This window comes from Coffea arabica, chromosome 9e (genome assembly GCF_036785885.1).
Source record: "Coffea arabica cultivar ET-39 chromosome 9e, Coffea Arabica ET-39 HiFi, whole genome shotgun sequence".
Lineage (NCBI taxonomy): Eukaryota > Viridiplantae > Streptophyta > Magnoliopsida > Gentianales > Rubiaceae > Coffea > Coffea arabica.
The window spans coordinates 26,390,411-26,407,291 of NC_092327.1; the positions used below are offsets into that span (position 1 = coordinate 26,390,411).

The 16,881-nt window shown below is 35.9% G+C and overlaps 2 protein-coding genes across 9 annotated transcripts; one reads left to right on the forward strand and one right to left on the reverse strand.

Moving 5' to 3' along the window:
- Positions 1-2,569: 2,569 nt before the first annotated feature.
- Positions 2,570-12,968, reverse strand: LOC113710494 (protein PLASTID TRANSCRIPTIONALLY ACTIVE 12, chloroplastic). Of its 6 annotated transcripts, none has more exons than XR_011821340.1 (12): positions 12,831-12,968; positions 12,363-12,436; positions 10,616-11,272; positions 10,212-10,324; positions 9,506-9,571; positions 8,310-8,565; positions 7,237-7,358; positions 6,203-6,271; positions 5,627-5,680; positions 5,437-5,529; positions 4,662-4,784; positions 2,570-3,008 (listed from the first exon to the last, which is right to left on the reverse strand). XR_011821340.1 is itself a non-coding variant. In XM_072065578.1 (12 exons), the coding sequence occupies exons 1-11, from the start codon at positions 12,925-12,927 to the stop codon at positions 4,689-4,691; spliced, it is 1,635 nt and encodes a 544-aa protein (XP_071921679.1). In that variant the 5' UTR covers positions 12,928-12,963; the 3' UTR covers positions 2,570-3,008; positions 4,662-4,688. The 6 variants fall into 6 exon arrangements, 5 of the variants coding, with proteins under 5 accessions (XP_071921679.1, XP_071921676.1, XP_071921678.1 ...); XM_072065578.1 differs by having other exon boundaries at positions 8,372-8,565; positions 12,831-12,963; XM_072065575.1 differs by having other exon boundaries at positions 8,306-8,565; positions 12,831-12,961.
- Positions 12,969-13,146: 178 nt separating this feature from the next.
- LOC113709222 (uncharacterized) lies at positions 13,147-15,586 on the forward strand. Of its 3 annotated transcripts, none has more exons than XM_027231931.2 (4): positions 13,147-13,296; positions 13,447-13,642; positions 14,910-15,164; positions 15,247-15,586. In XM_027231931.2, the coding sequence occupies exons 2-4, from the start codon at positions 13,558-13,560 to the stop codon at positions 15,342-15,344; spliced, it is 438 nt and encodes a 145-aa protein (XP_027087732.1). In that variant the 5' UTR covers positions 13,147-13,296; positions 13,447-13,557; the 3' UTR covers positions 15,345-15,586. The 3 variants fall into 3 exon arrangements, with proteins under 3 accessions (XP_027087732.1, XP_071921680.1, XP_027087731.1); XM_072065579.1 differs by having other exon boundaries at positions 13,148-13,296; positions 14,569-15,164; XM_027231930.2 differs by having other exon boundaries at positions 13,178-13,642.
- The last annotated feature ends 1,295 nt before the right edge of the window (positions 15,587-16,881 follow it).

A 16,881-nucleotide genomic window follows, 5' to 3' on the forward strand; every position in this document is an offset into this window, starting at 1 on the left:
AACCATTTTAAAAGTCCATTAACTTTAACTGTCGATCCTCTGAGTAGAGGTAGGGAGGTATCTAGTACCACTAATAGCTTTAAGTGTCTACCTTCCTTCCCTCCAACTTGAGGCACCAGAACATCCTTTACTTCCTGAAATACAGAACCAATTTTCCACCCCACTTCTTTTGTTATCCAGTGCACAGGTAGATTCCAAACTTGGACCCAGAGAGGTGCCAGGTCAAAAGCAGATGTGTCTTCCTCTATACCTTCAAACCAGTGTTTCATCACCAGAATTTGGTTGTCCATGACCTACGGTCCACCTCCTACTATCCTATCTCTGTCCTCCTTATTTGGAACATAAAACTAAAACATATTTGGACCCAATTCAATGATCCTCATATTCCTTGGATACCCCCAAGCTGAGTTCACAAAGTTCTTAACTCCGACAAAGTTAACCACTTTCTTCCCTTTAATTCTCCCCACTAAACTTAACTGACATTCTTGAATACCTCTATCTATCTCTTCACCTCCAAGGTCAGTACCTTCCAGTTCTTTATCTGAAAGAGCGAACATTCTTATCGCATCTGCTAGTTCCTCCGCCATGGGGTCTAAACAAATTCTAAAGCTACCTCCTACTATCACTACTAAGACCAAGACTAGTCAAGCAAAGAGCCAAAGAAACTACCCAAGCAGACTTGGTCGCTTAAAAAAAGGAGGCCCTCCCTCCCTGTTTTTGAAAGAACTCAACAAAATATATTTTTAAAAATATTTATATTATATATATATTTTATTTATATATGGTCTTCCTTATCCGCAAAAAAAGAAACTTTTGGAAAAGAGAGACACCAAAAACTCTAACAGAAGTGAATCACACATCAAGGAATAGTGGTGATAATGGCTCTGAAGATACCTGTCAGCACCCTTACGTCTTCCATGGAGTCTGTTTCCTTGGACCAGATTAGCTAAGATCGTTGCTGCATGCTCTCATTTTCCGACATTGTTGCTAAAACTTAGGTGCAAGCTTTCCACTGAATGGGGAACAAGATTCTCTCAAAGTTCTCGGCTTTTGTTGTCTCACTCTTTATTGTTCGATCTTCTTAACTTCATCAACGCATTAAAGATTCTGGCTGATGTCCGAATCTTGGGATTGTGTGTGTGTTTTTGCGGAAATTTTGAAGATTTTGAAAAGGTTTGAAACTCTCAAGGTTGAGAGACTGGCACTCTTACCTAGAGAGAGAAACTCTCACTTTTGGAGGGAGTCTCCACATGTTTCTTTTATGGATCGGCTAGGAAAATCTTACTAAAGCAGATACTAAACATGCAATTGCTATCAATAGAACTTCAAATCATCATTCAAAGACCCCATTATTCCATTATAAATATCATATAAGAAGACATGGATTCATCAAACCCATTTTCAATCAAAAATCTCAAACAAGAAGACTTTGGACTAAAAGATCCATTATTCCATCAGACCCATTATTTGTGCAAATAACTTGATTTTGTCAAACCCAATTTAGACTTTATCTGAATTAAAGTCTTCTTATGAGAATATCAACGAGTAAGGTTTACGATTTTACTCTCCACAACCCGAGAGAATGATACCATAGTCGAACCCATAGCCCAAGCCTATGAAGTGTCATCTTTGGTGGAATTGAAATCTAAATCAAACTCGAAACATGTTAAGTTATTCGAATAAACAATGATTTTTTTTATTGAATTTTGTGAGATTGGAGAATATAGCAATGAGAAAAAAGATGCAGTGAAGTAGCCCCAAATCAAATCTAAGTGAAAAAGAGGAGATAGCTAGTGTGGTGAAACCAAGTGTAGAGATCTTGTCGTGGTCTAATGGCATAGCCTGTGCAAATTTGGTGGAATAGAGAGGAATCAGACAGACTAAGCAGAGATTGGGCTAAGTTTGGGTTGGGGTAATTCAGACAAAACATACATGAAAAATGCTAATTTGGGAGATAAGACTCACATTTGGTGCGCATCTCTTTCAATCACCGTTAGTAGAAGTGTTTTCCATCCGATTTCCATTTAACATCTACACACATGGAGATAATGTAGTCATTTACAAACTATAGGGGGATGATGTAGCGGAATGCGATACCATATGGGGATTAACAGAAACTTACCCATCAGAATATGGCGTGATCCCCGCCCCATCTCACAGTGCGCGCGCACACACATGTAATTTTTTTTTTTTTTGCATAGAAGTATTTCAGCCTTTCAGCCAGACTAAACCCTTACCTCAAGAATACATAGCGAAGTAGCACACAAAAATCGATAACGAGATCTGCTAGTAACTACCAGATTACAGAACCAGTCGGACTACCCACGAGGCTCACACGCGCACACAAATAGTTTTACATTTTTTATTTGGGTTGAATACTTGAATTAGCACAAAAGGACATTCTTTATTCCTATGAAACCTGCATAACTATTACCATTCTAAAATTTTGTTGATATGACACGTGATATTTCATTCTTTATGTTCATGTGATTAGGCTTTTAACATTTTGATGAAAAAAGCTTATGCAAATTATATTTTGTCAAGAACATGCTAATGACTTCTCTTAAGAGGCTGAGAAACCGCGGCTATTCGCTAAAATGATTGGATAAAACATCTTACAAGTATTGAATAAACGATATGATTGCACTCAAAACAATTCACACAGCTATAATATCGTTTCAGTTTACTAGAATATGCATAGGTTTGATTACCAGAAGCGGCCATGTCCATGACTCTAATATGCATGGCAAAATGGACCACAGAGAGAGAGACCATCACCCTGCATATTGTTCTCTTCGGCTTCATGCCATGATTCCATAACTCGTGTAGTTAAGGCAACACAACTTCCAGTTTCCACCTCAGTGGCAGCACACCTATATTTCTCAAATTCTGATATGCATGCTTTTTTTTTTTTTTCTAATTAGAAAAATAAGGACACCTTCAGCAGAATTGCACCATCACCCACTGCACTGGCTCAGTCATATTTCTTGCAGCTAAACCAACAAGTTCTACAGCATAAAGAAACAATAGAGAAAGAGTTCCCTCGTCAATATATGATGCACAAAATTATCTCATTAATCAAAATGCAGGATACAGTTTCATGTTAGTCAGCAAAAAATTCATAGTACAAAATGAGGGTCAGGAAAATAATTGACTAGAAGTCAATTTAGTTCCTTACTGCCATCCTCAACCCAAGGATTAAATCTTTGCATCTGTCCTTTAAAAGTTTGTAGAATGCTAAGTGAAGAGAACTCTCGAGGATTATATCATTGCTTAGAGGAAGCAAATAAGGTTGTTGTCTTGCTGATATCCTTCCAAATGAGGGCTGCTCATTACCTACCCCCTAAGGTTTACTTGACTGAGATCGATTTGCCTAGGACTGCACATGGCAAAGTTAGAATTGATAGACTTGGTTTTCCCTCTTTTAGGAAATGTTAATGTGATTTTTTAAACTCCAGATTTCTTGCAAATTTCCCTTGTACATTTGGAGGTAAGGTGTATGTTCCCCTCCTCTGTGTTTTTATGGTTTATTAATAAAATATGAGGGTGGCGTCCCTCCAAGAGTTTGCCCCAAAAAAAAAGAGTGATACAGACAGAAACAGACTAAATTCAAAAATTGATGTGCCAAAACAGCAGCAGGTGGAAGCTTCCTCTGAGAATGAAGCATATCTCCATGTCAAGCAACACAGAGAGGAAAACAACTGTTTAATACCAAAATTGCACATTTTAAGCGCTTCAGAGATTAAAGAACAGATGAATATATTATACTTGAGAACTTTTTATGGAAAATAACATCAATTCTTTCCACTATCACCAATGGTATTTGTCCTGATATTACACATGTAGATCATCAATTTGCCTTTATGCACATCACCAGGAGATAATCCAAATGCAGCTCATATGTACTTGCCGAGGAACAATTAAAACGTAAATGGCAGAAACAATTTTCAAGATAACTATTCAGGATGAGCAAACTAGCTCTGCTAAACTTTCATAGGGACCTAATGGTCCTTAAAAATCACCCTAAGTTTATATTGTAACAGTCTGGGTTTAACTAAAATTATCCAAGAGAAATTTTCCATGGCAACTAAGGCCACAGGATTTGCTACGGAATGACCAACTGTTTAAATTCACTGTTTCCCATACTTCAAATCAAATCATAATAGTGTTAGGGTCAAAGAAACCTTGATGCTATACCAATTGGTTGCAAAAGTCCAAAATTGAGTGGTAAGACTAAAGGTATGTGCCTCAGATGACATAATGGCTTCAAGTTTTAGGTCAAGGTAGAGCAGCAAGACACGAATTTAGTGTCATTAGCAGACTTCTCCAAATTTCCCTTCATACAGTATAAGTTAGCAATAATACAATTGAAGAAGATGCTCTCTTCTTGAAGAAGCTGAATTCATCAGTAAGCATCCCTGATTGGTTGTCTGGAGACAAGTGATGATTAATTACATCACAACATGAGGTCAGGTGATTTAGAAGATAGGACTATTGTAACCAGTTGATTGGTGTATAACGACAACAGCGGAAATGGCAAAGTAGATGCACAGGCACATATGAAAAGCACAGCCATACCTAAGATGTATCCAATCACAGAAATGAAAAGTCAGTAGAAATGTTTTCTAAATATAAATCAGTTTCTCTTTACAATAACTGACCTCAGCCACCCCAAAATCCAGAAAGAACTACTCATCCTCCTCAAAGTCCATGAGAAAGTCAGTGAGGTTCTCTGAATCATCTATAGCTTCTTCCAGAGACAAGTTATTGTTCTTTGGTTTACCCTGCCAGCAAAAATCAGCCTGAGTTAAATATTATTGCTTCAGATTAATTAACCATGAAATTAAAATTTCCCTAGCTTCAATATCCCCGAGGGTAAAATTCAGAGTCATAAAGGTGCATGTAATATAGTAGTTGTCAGTTCAAAACCCCTCCTGATGAAACCTATTCAAACCACTACACAGATACAGAGAAAAGAGTAAGAAACTGGTCAACTCTATGAAAACTATATCTGCTTTTATCTTTACACTCAATATCCCCACCAATACTTAACAGGTCAAGATAAATTCATATGGTAAAAAGATAGAAAACCAGAAAAATTTAATATCTGCCAAATGCCTCATTTCTAAACTTTACCTGTACATGGCAGTCAAGTCAACAGTTACTTTTAAGAAAAAAGTCATAAGTTCCATGTCTTTAACTTTGCCCACATTACAAGGATATAAAGAGCAAATGCACCAATTAGTAGTAGATTGACTCATTATTGGAAGCTTTTCAACTGAGTAGCCCCATAGAGCATGGAAGGTCATGTAACTAGCTAGATAAAGAATCAAATTATAAGGTCCCCTGACAGTACTCGTCATATCCACAGGAGTAATAAGGAAAGATTATGCAAATATTAGAAGACAACATATGCTAGGATAAAATCACAATCACCTTTGATTTCCGAAGTTCAGGATTACTTTTCAGAATGCTCCAATTGCGCGAAATTTTTTCTTCTTCTCCATCATCACTTTCCTCTCCCTCATCCTATAGCAAAGAAGCATCAAAAGCACTATTGTTTAGAAAAACCAGAAAGAGAGAGAGAATCTCTCAGTCAAAACAGCACAAATCCATGCAGGCTCACATCGTTTTCCCCAATGTCTACAGCTTGAGCCATGGCTTCATCCATATCTGTCATCTGTCACAGACAAGATTATGCACAAAATGAGCAGTTAAAGCCAAAATAAATTCAATTATAAATGTAGAACTGAGAATATGGACATGTAGCAGCTCATTTCTCAGAGTTTATCATATAATCAAGTAGATCAGTAACTATAACTACATATGTGGCTACTCCTATTTCCTGAATATTTGGTTGCAGCAACTGAGGGGAACATATATAGGAGATATTATCTACATTTCAAGCTGTGTACTTACTCAAAGCAAACAAATCAAGAAGAACTTGGGAGAATGCCAGATAAAGTCATTCAGATTCATAGAGTTGCAGGATCGTCAATGAGCCATGGTGAAATGACAATGGCACTTTGGTGCAAGAGAACATAAGAATACCAAAATTGTTCACCGGAGAGGATATGCATTGTTAAATATATGCACTGAAGTGTACTATTTTAAATTTGTGAAAGAACCAAGATACAAGAGGGTAAATTTTAATTCTAGAAGTTGGACAGCAAGAGGTGATGTACGATTATAATCTCAGTACCTCAAGTTCTTCTGTCTTCTCTTTAGCAAGTTTCATCTCTAGCTCCTCCCGCGATATTATTTTCCCATGCTGATCAGATATATTGCATAATAACCAACAAAAAAGAATAAGCACTTGTATTCAGAGAGAAAAATCAGCTAACAAAACAAAACATGTGTATCCAAATTTGTTTAAGGCTTTGCATAAAAACAATGTTGCATTTTTTTTTAATTATCTTGGGAGTTGCCAAGTCTACAATTTAGATGGACCTAATTCAAAATTTGTGTTAACATCTGGCAATATAGTACAAGTACCGCATTCATTACTGCTATTTGGTTAAAGCAAGACCTACCTTGGAGCAGTATCACATAGACTCATATTGGTCAGAGAAATGCAGCTTCAAGTGTATGATAGAATAAATAAATGACAAGAAGAGAAACAATTTACTCAATTCAGCACTAAAGTAACACCTTCTCCTTCTTAAATCACTTAAAAGCATCCACATCATAGTTCCACATTTCAAGAGATGACCACATTTCCTTATCTATTAAATTACTCTGAGATTTATAAGACCCATTCATTTCAATTCTTGGAATATTTCATTTCTACACTCAGGGCAGGTATAGAAACATGGCTATGAAAAATGTGCAAGCTTCTGGAAGGGAAATCCTATATCAAGCAAAACATACAGTCATCAAGCACAACAGATTCCTAAATTGGCAACTAGGTTTAGGACAGTGGCCTATATGATACATAAAGGCCCCAAAGAACCATAACATGGTTGAAACTAATTTGCAGAAACATAAAAATGTCTTATTAGTTCCAGACAAATATAATCATCATTAGTAATTTGTCTTGGTGAAATAGACCCGTTCTATTGCCATTTATTTGCTTTTCTGCTTGCTTTCCAGATGATGAACTATTTGAACATAAAACTTATAAACATTCTTGGTTAGTAGTGCAAAAAAGTCAAAGCCTAATAGAATTATCCCTTATTTAAAAAATAGTTTATACATAAACATGGTAAGATGGAGCGTGAGTTACAAGCACCAAACCTCTTTCAGATACGCCAGCATATCTGGTGTAGGCTCATGAAAATCTGGACCCCTGAAATCAATGACAGCATCTGGATCCTGAATGTAGTTAATAGTTGGGTAAACTGGATCTCCACCCCATACTGCAACAAGCAAAGACCAGAGTTCTTCAGGAACCAGATAAACATAACAAGAGCAGCAAGTAAATCAAGTTTTCTCTACAATAGAGAATAGCTCATTGATTCCTAGCAGAGTAAAGCAAAATGCTGAGACTCTACAATTGGATAATAAAGAGAGACTACATTTTTCTGTACTAGGTGCCAGATTGGACACCAATTTGGTGTTTCCACGTATCACCATTCAAAGACATACCAAGCACATTTAAACTGAATATGAAGGAGAAAAAACAGTTAAGCTAAATCAGACTAAGTAACAATAAACAGGATCCCTACATGTGCATTACTGCCTAACCCATACTCATCAATTGATATTGACTACCTAACCCATACTCATTAATTGATATTGAGTGCCTAACCCATATTCATGACCAAATTAAAATAACTTCAGGACCTCATCTATACCATTATCTTTTCTAGACTAAAAGTTAAGATTTGTTTCAGCAAAGCTATCAGGTGACAGCATCAGTATTTTTGTGCATATATTTGCTTGTGATGTCTGTAATGTTAAACTGCTATATCCAGTAAGACCATCCTAATTCCCTCCACTGAAAATTAAATGACATCATCATTTTGAATGATGATTAATCATAACTATCACTTTATGCAATTTTCTTTTACGACAGAATGAATTGATGCAAAATCCAAGGATATGCAAAAGTTTTGTCACCAGAAGCCCCATTAAAGTTCTGTGAGTCTGTTTAGGTTGCCACCTGAAGCCCCATTAAGGTTCTTAACTTGAATAAAATGGAATCATATAAGTGAAACATTTCACAACTACAACGAAAATCTATGAAGATGTGAAACTGAAAGCAAAGATCAATGATGAGAAATAGAAATTTCTTCTGACCACACAAAACAAATATAAACAGAAACAAATATACACGAGAGATTATGGGAAAAAATGTAGATACTTTCTTTTATTTGATCCTCTCGCATTCTCATTGCTAAAGGATCACGTCGAATACGAACATCAGTACCCATCATGATGCGGTACTCTTGATCAGTTTGATGCGTAAACATTTCAATGAGTTGTGTGTTTTCATCTTCACCAGTCTCTTCAAAATGCTTTTGAACAGCTTCCCTCGAAGTGTCTCTCTTCCAAGCTTTCACCCATTCTGAGTAGTAAGCTAATGGACCAATCTTTTCCAATCTTTCTTGTTCAGCCTTCAGCCTAATGATTCAACACATCAAATCCCACATCAAAAATGAAAACTAATTAACTGCTTCCCTGAATTAGATCACCATAACATAAAATTACCTGAATCAGATCACCATAATATAAACAAGAAACTCCCACCACTAGCATTAATCTGCCACTATTCTTTATAATTTTCTTTTTTGTATGCGAATACGGTGATATGATAGGCTTAAATGCCAGAGCCATGATCAGGCTAGGGGTACAACTACTCCGCGCTAAGGGAATTCAAACAAAAAAGGGGCTAAAACCCATGCTTTTAATCGAATTGTTCCCACATGGCACCACTAAAGTTTGAGTAATTCCTCTTCCCCTAATAGTGCCCCAAAAGTTTTCACTTGTAGACTTCAAAACAAACAAAAAGAGTATTTGCAACATTTTCAATCTCTTAATCACCTCTATATTAACCTGATGGAAAAATTTTACATTTTAAGGGTTAATGGAATTAATTTAAAATCATACTCAAAATTATATTAAACATCAAACTGCAAGACCATAAACCAGTAAGAACCATTTTGACATTCCTCCCCAGTCAAAGGTATTGGCCCTGCCATTGCACGGACTATCATGTCTGTCACACTAGTGTTGCAGTATATGTTGCAAATGCTTGAGCAGGAACTTTAAAACTCAACATTGGAACTTAAATTCTAGAAAGAGAAAATTCATTTGATATCCAACAACAATATTTAACATTTGCAACCAAAAAGCGCTAAACGAGTATATCCAAATTATACTTCAAGCACATTCCTCAACTGCAAAAGAAGCTTGAAAAACAAGAATTCTGAAAAAGAAGCTTGAAAAAGAAGAATTCAAGCAATACAACTGGATGGTGCGAAGCTCCCCAAAGACCACTGATCATACAAAATTACAGAAATTCTTAAACGATCAAACAAAGTACGAAACAGGAAGAAAATACCAAGGAATACACCATTTACTCCAATTAATTGCTAGCCCACTAAGCTGGCTCAATTCAGGAATTTGCCTGTAAAAAGATGACCAAAGCCTTTACCATCATAGCGGAATGTCGATATTCAACAATTTATATAATTGTACAAAATACTACAGCAGATGCTAGTCTCTATTTTTTGGACCATATCCTGAATATTATGCTAAGCAGCCTCAATTATGCCTGCAAGATGGTCAAGAATCTTAGTTTGTGGTCATCATTAATGAACTCATCAGAAACTTTAAGTCCTACTTGTGCTTGATTTAAATTTGAAATGATGAACACATTCACCTTGAAATCCGTTGTAGCCAGTGGACACAGTTCTGAGCTAATTACAAGATGCTATAATTTTCCACCCTTGGGTCAGACACCCTTGGGCGGTCTGACCAGATTTTACATATTGCTATAACTGAGAAATTATATTTTGACAAAAGATTATAATTGCTTGTCCATGTGTCAGCTTTGTAGCGATTTTAGTTGAATAGTGACAATGCTAAAACTATACTTTCAGACTGATGCATCAAGTGATACACCAGATGAACCAGCCAACAATTCTGCACATTGTTGACAACAACAAATCATTGAAGATCATGGGAAGGATAAGAACTTTAGTTTACAGAAGGCAATGTTGCAAATTCCAGAAGATCAATCCATGTGTGTAAGAATTCCTTATTACCTTTCCTCTTTGTATATATGTCGCCTTGCTCTGTAAAGTGAAGTCTCAGTCAATGTTGGATGGTCACCATAGAGCTTTATTTGCCCAGTCTCTGCCATTGCTTTAAGAAACACCTGCTCCCAAAAGCAAATATCAATCCACAAAGACAATGACAACACTATTGAGATGAAACCGAAGATCCCAGTGATGCAAAACTTCAAACTTTGAGAAGAATATTTTACAGTCATTTTAAATTCTATATCATCTATAGGGGAAAAGAAACATAGAATCTCCAGATTTACTCAGCAATGGTCAAAGAAGCCAATTGTGAATGTCAAGTCAGTCTATCAAAAGTAAGTGTTGATATTCCAATTAAATTAACATTTTTTTGCAATAACAATCAATTGTCAATTTGAGTGACAAACCGTTTCAACATCAGGCCTCCTCCTTTGCCACCTTGACCATTGTTCTTTTTCTGGCTTTCTCCAGTTCCACCATAGTTCTTCACTTGTAAGTGGCTCTTCTACTGGCTTCTTTGCTTTTGGATCAATGAAAGGGTGAGGACGTCCAATTTTCTTATCCATCTCGTAGTCACTTAAGTTCTCTTCCTCTGGTTCTGACTGATAAACAACATACTCAGATAACAATTCTTTGGGCTCTTCTAGTACATCATCAGGAATGTCAGGAACTCCACTTGTTTCCGAAGTCTCAGAGGAAGCAACTGATGCTTTATACTTTTTCCTTCTGCTTCCAGGATTTTGTCCATAAGAAGGACTTGTAGTTGAGGCACCCATTGGCTCAGGAGCCCTGGCAGCTCTTACTCGACTTGCAGTCCCTTCTGGCCAGAACTCTTGCCCTGGAATACTTGCACGAGCTCCAGAAGCTGGTTCAAGCTGCCCAGACGTAGAGTCCAAGTAACTATGATATGGAGGAGGTTCAACAGATACTTGCTCGAATGAACTCCCTTCTTTGTTAGAATTCTCACATTTTATACAGGGAAGAAGACGCACATTCCCAGATGAATGGTGCAATCCAACCTTTAACTGCCAAATTGAAGTAACAAATGCCCTTGCAAATGAAGTCTGATGCCAAATAGATGATTAATTGTTAGCATTCTGAAGCAGATTACTAGGCTATCACTTCCAAGAAAAACTGAACTCAACATTCTTGTGACATGAGCATTAAAAGGCTAGCACAAGATATGTCTTATAACATGAAATTTAGACATTGAAAAAAAAAAAAAAGAAATCACGTGATTTCACATTTTCATACATTCAAAGAAGCCTACGTCCAATCCAAGCCTGCATTCTTTTCCCCCCCTACTTGCAGGCAATGGATGTACCCATATGCCCACAGCCATATGACTAAGGATGAAGACTTGTATACCCGTCAGAACAAGGGCTATAGCTGGAGAGGTTGGGAGCTCTGAGACAAACCATTTCCAGTGTTCCCAAGTTAACATCACTACTGAAATAAACAACTTTTGAAAAATTCAGCGAAATAATCAGAGCTTTTGAGATTGATGATTTTATAAAAAGTATCAGGATAAGAAAGAAGGTTTATCTGTAAAGAGGAAAAGTGCTTCCTTTTTAACCAAGTTTAAAGTGTTCTTACTAAACTAAGCCTTGATAGTCAAACTACCCACATAAAATATAATTTCCTCATTACTACATCAATAGTCTGGGTGATACAACAGTTGATGATAAAATTATGCCTGCACAACAATATAATATATGGATGAAAACTTGTACACCCGTCAGAAAGAGGGCTATAGCTGAAGAAGTTGCAACGTCCAACTGTCACTGAGACAAAAAGTTTCCAGTATGCCCAAAGTCTGCATCACTACTGATTACTGAAAATAATCAAGTTCCGAAAAATTTCGCATAACAATTGCAGTTTGTTTGAAATTGACCATTTCCTTACAATATCGTTATAAAAAAAGGAAGTTTATCCTAAAAAGGAAAGATAAATTATTAACCAAGATTTAAAGTCTCTTATCAAAACTAAAACTTGATAGTCAAACTACCCATACAGAATTATACAGAATTTCCAGATTAGTACATCAATAATCAGGGTAAGACAATAATTACAGGTGAATGAATTAATTAAAACTCCATTTTACGTAAAATTAAAAGGGAATTATTATAACAAATAAAGGTGTAGTAAGAAAACCTTAGAACCCTGCAAATGCCGCCTCTTAGCAACTGACCCGTCAACAGAAACAATCCTTCTTGATATTCCATTATCTGCAAAACCCACAAACTTTTTAGAACAGAATATTAATAATAAATAAAAAACTGCAGCATCCCATCTATATTGGAAGTATTTCAAAACTGAATTTGAAAAAGAATGCATCAAGTGACTGCAGAGAAGTGCAAAGAAAGAGTGACCTTGACACAACACCCAAGAAGGTGATATTGAAGATACCATTTCTGCTATTGGAGATGACAAACCCACTAAAATTTTTGGATTAAATATTTCATTGGCCTGAATAATTACATCCAATGTGACGTAAACTTGTTTTGTTTTAAAAACCTTGTTGTGGGTTTCTTGGCTGGGTTTTAGGCATGGGTTTTAATTTGAAGAAGATAAAGTGTATGGGGGTCGGGTGTATCTTGCTGAACGACGTCGTTCATTTACCTAGAGATTGGAGAAGCCACAGTTCAGCTTTGAACCCGGACCAACAATTTGTTGAATCTGAGCTGGAACGGGTCGGATGTATCTCGCTGAACCACATTGTTCATTGACTCGGAGAGATCGGTGTTGCCAAAAAGTTAATGTTTAAACCAAGATTAGAGGTGTCAAATAAAATCATTTAATTAATTTTATCCATACCCGCCCATTAATAACTGAATATGGGTATATTAAATTTTTATATATGGGTATAAATAGGTTACCCAATTATACCCAATTATTAAATGGGTATAATTGGGTAACCCATTAAACCCAATTAACCTATTTAACTTGCATTCCCAAACTTCTTTCTATTTTCAGTTTTCACCGTCAATCTTCTTCTCCTCCCCACCAGCAAGCCCACTGCTTCCCCCCCCTCTTCCTCCAGTGTTTGATTCCCCTCTCCCTTCTCCCCGTCTCTGCTTAATAGAAGGTTTTTGCCCCTTCCATGTCCGATTCCTGAGCTGATTGATGGATAACTTTTCTAATGCCATTAGATCCTGGAAACGCCACTTATATTTTTTAGCTCTAGTTTTTTTCCCTTCATTTGATACCATTGCATTTCTTTGCTTAATGTTCACAGGAATCTAAATATTGTGAGAAAAGTTGAAAAGCTTTGGGAGCTTGAGGTACAAGAAAATTAGAATCAATCTTCAATTTTGTTTGGATGGAATTGTTGGCATAGTATTTGGACATGGGAGGAGAGAGACAGAGCATATGCTGCAGATCCTGCACCCCGGATGCAGTTGGTGGTATCTGTAGCATTGTAGAGTCTACAGGTAAGGCTTTCCTGCTTAAATTTGTGGTGGGATGCATACTTATTGGCTGTAGTAGTATTTGAATGGGATCTTACTTTTGCTGGTTCTATGACAACTCTACTGGGAAAGTTTTACTTGTATGCATTCGTCTCCTTGCAATCTGTGAAGCTGTTTGTTATTATTGTTCCCAGTAATTGCAAATTTGGAAAACTTCCAGTGCCTAGTAATTTCTTTTTAGTCTATTCGTAACAAATTTGTTCAGCACTACTGGTAACAATTTCTTGAAGGCTACAAAATCTGCAATGACGAGGACAAGATTGGTTGGCCATAGTTTTTCAAAATTTACACGACGCTAAACTGAGGTCTAAGGATCCAGCCATGTTCTTTTTCTATAACAGGAATCTTGTTAAGTAGCATATTCTTTAAATTTTTCCTATAACAGGTATCTTGTTATTGGGCATGTAATTTTATTTATTTTTTAATAAAAATGTTGTTGGAAACAGGATAGAAAAGCATAGAAAATTAACATGATAGAAAAGCATAATATCTCGTATATAATATCATTGACAGTAGCATTTTAGGTTCAATCTGATGCATTGTTTAGGGGAAAGTTTCTGGTATAAATTTGCTTCATGTCAATTAAGCCACACATAACACATAAAAAGGTGGATCATATACACATGAAATCCTCTTTTTCTATGTAATTTGGTTTATGTGAACGGTGGCATATGTCATAATCTACCCATATCCTTGTAAAGGGTATATTTGGCTAGGATATGTTTTAGGTTCTCGATATTGTTGTAGTGCTAGAGTTTGAGCTACAATGTGGAATGGAATTTTGTGGCTTGTGTCTTGTGTATTATTCAGCCTTTGTTGTTATGACATGGTTATATTTGTGCCTAGTTATTTGGAAAATGGAAAGATGCTGATTTTGTTTGCATGATCAGGCTTAAATTGGTTCTAGCAACCTTGTCAGGATGCTGATACTGATGCACTGAATGCAGCAGCATCACTGTTGTAAGGTTCTCCCATTAGAAAGAGTCAAAAAGCTAAAAAACCAAAGTGGCAAGGAACTTTTTAAAGTGCTAAAAATTGGAAGTTGTTGAAACTTGGGCTTGGCTATCAAGTCATTGAAACTGGCAAGTGCAGTCAGCACAATTAAGTCTGAGAGGGCAGGGCAGGACAAGTTATATGTAAGGCTGAGAGTCTTAGATAGGAAAACATCAGATGAGGTGTACAAAGTTGGTAGTATAGATAACAGAAATGCTATCCCTTCATGATCCAACAGATGAGTTGTCAGAGCACATTCAGGAACTATGTTCTTATACAAGCCATGAGCCTACCAATACAGATGAGTTGATCCAAGGTTCTTCAAAGCGTTCGAGACAACTCACGTCATTGATTTGGAAGGAATTTGATATATTGTATGTTGAACCAGATGGTTCACAAAGAGCACAATGTAAATGGTGCAAGCGTGATTATGCATGTGGTGGAACAACCGGAACAAGCAACTTATGGCGTCATCTTTCAAATGGAGTAACAGGTATGTTATACTTAACCTTTTGTGCACATGATCTTGTATTTTACTTTTTTAGTCACTTATTGAACTTTACTTTTGATTTCAGCTTCTGAAGATGAAGAAGATAGAGAAAGACTGAGTATTGACTTTGCACCTTTAGTTGCTAAACTTACTAACCTTCATGTTGGCGGATTCCAACAATGAGCTGGAGGAGTTTTATGTTATGCTATGCAGTTGTACGAAGCTTGTGCTTGTTAAGTATCTTGATAGAGTAGCTAGTTGTGGGAATTCAAGTAGCTATTGTTTATTCTCGTACTGAAGGTTGGCAAGAAGTTTTGGCCATGTAACCTTTCACTGTTCTATCAGTTATTTCTATTTATTGAAAATTTATCTTTGTTTGTATGCTAAATGAAGTGATTGCTAATCCTTATCAGGATTTTTAACTATTTTTTATGTTAACTAATTTTGTTTCATTTATTATATTTATTTGTTGATTTTGTCTTATCGCTTTATTTCCTCGTAATTTATTAATTTGATCATTTTTTAGCATCACTAATTTATGACAAATTTTAGTCTCCTTTCTTACCTTTTCAAAATGAAATTTTAAATTTATACACGAAAAAATACTAGGGGTTCAAAGTTTTGGATTAAATTTTTATGTTAACTTTCATATTATTTAGTCCAAAATTTTAGATTCTCATTGTTCAATTATTAAATAATATGTAATTTTGCGACATAGCACGCGGATGGAAAAAAAATTGATAATTAGACTTATTTGGCATAATAAGTAAATATTTAAAATTAATGATGGGTGTAAAATGGTATAAATTGATAATTTAGTTTGCAAAATGAATTTATATGAGTTTGTAAAAAATTAGAATAAATGGATTATAAATGGATAATTGAGTTACCCAACTCATTTTTTGACTTACCCGTTTATACCCATCTAATTAAATGGATATAAATGGGTTGACTCACTTATACCCATTACCCATTTTACCCAACCCAAACCCGCCCAAATCACCCATTTTGCCACCTCTAACCAAGATCCAATAGTTTGTTGAATCAAAACTAGATCTTGAAATCGGAATCAAAATTATAACTGTGACTAAAGGTTGAGGTTCAGGTTCACCAAAATTTTAAATCGGAATCGAAATTGACAATTTAGAACCGAATCAAATCGTTTAAAAAAATACTTGCTATCTAAATTTATTTAGCCAATTTAGAATTCAATATCAATAGTTAGGATCCAACACCCATAGTCCCAATCGTAACATAACAACCCATTATCCCATGTCATTAGTAAGTCTGGACCCCATAACTAATTTAAATTTAAGACCAATCTATTCTAATCAACAACGAGGCATTTTTTCCGTAAAATGTACATAATATTTTCTTTTGTCTTGCATATGATAATACAATAAAGTTCTTTTTTCTGCATTCATTGTCATATCTTTTATAATCAATTTTATAATAATAAATGTTTAAACATAACTAAAAGAAACGAAATCATAACTAGAAGTAGTCAAAACATTAATTGGAATAAAATCGAAATTGAAACCAGAACTGAAGGTTCAAGAATCATAATCATAACCATCCCTATAAAGGTCAGTTCAAGCTCTGTCTTTCAAAAGAATCGAAACTACGGTCCTGAAATCGTGGTCATGTCTACCCAAAAGAGATGACAGGTCACAAGCAATAATTGAGGGGAAATATTTGGGTAAATTTGAGAGGTCTTTGG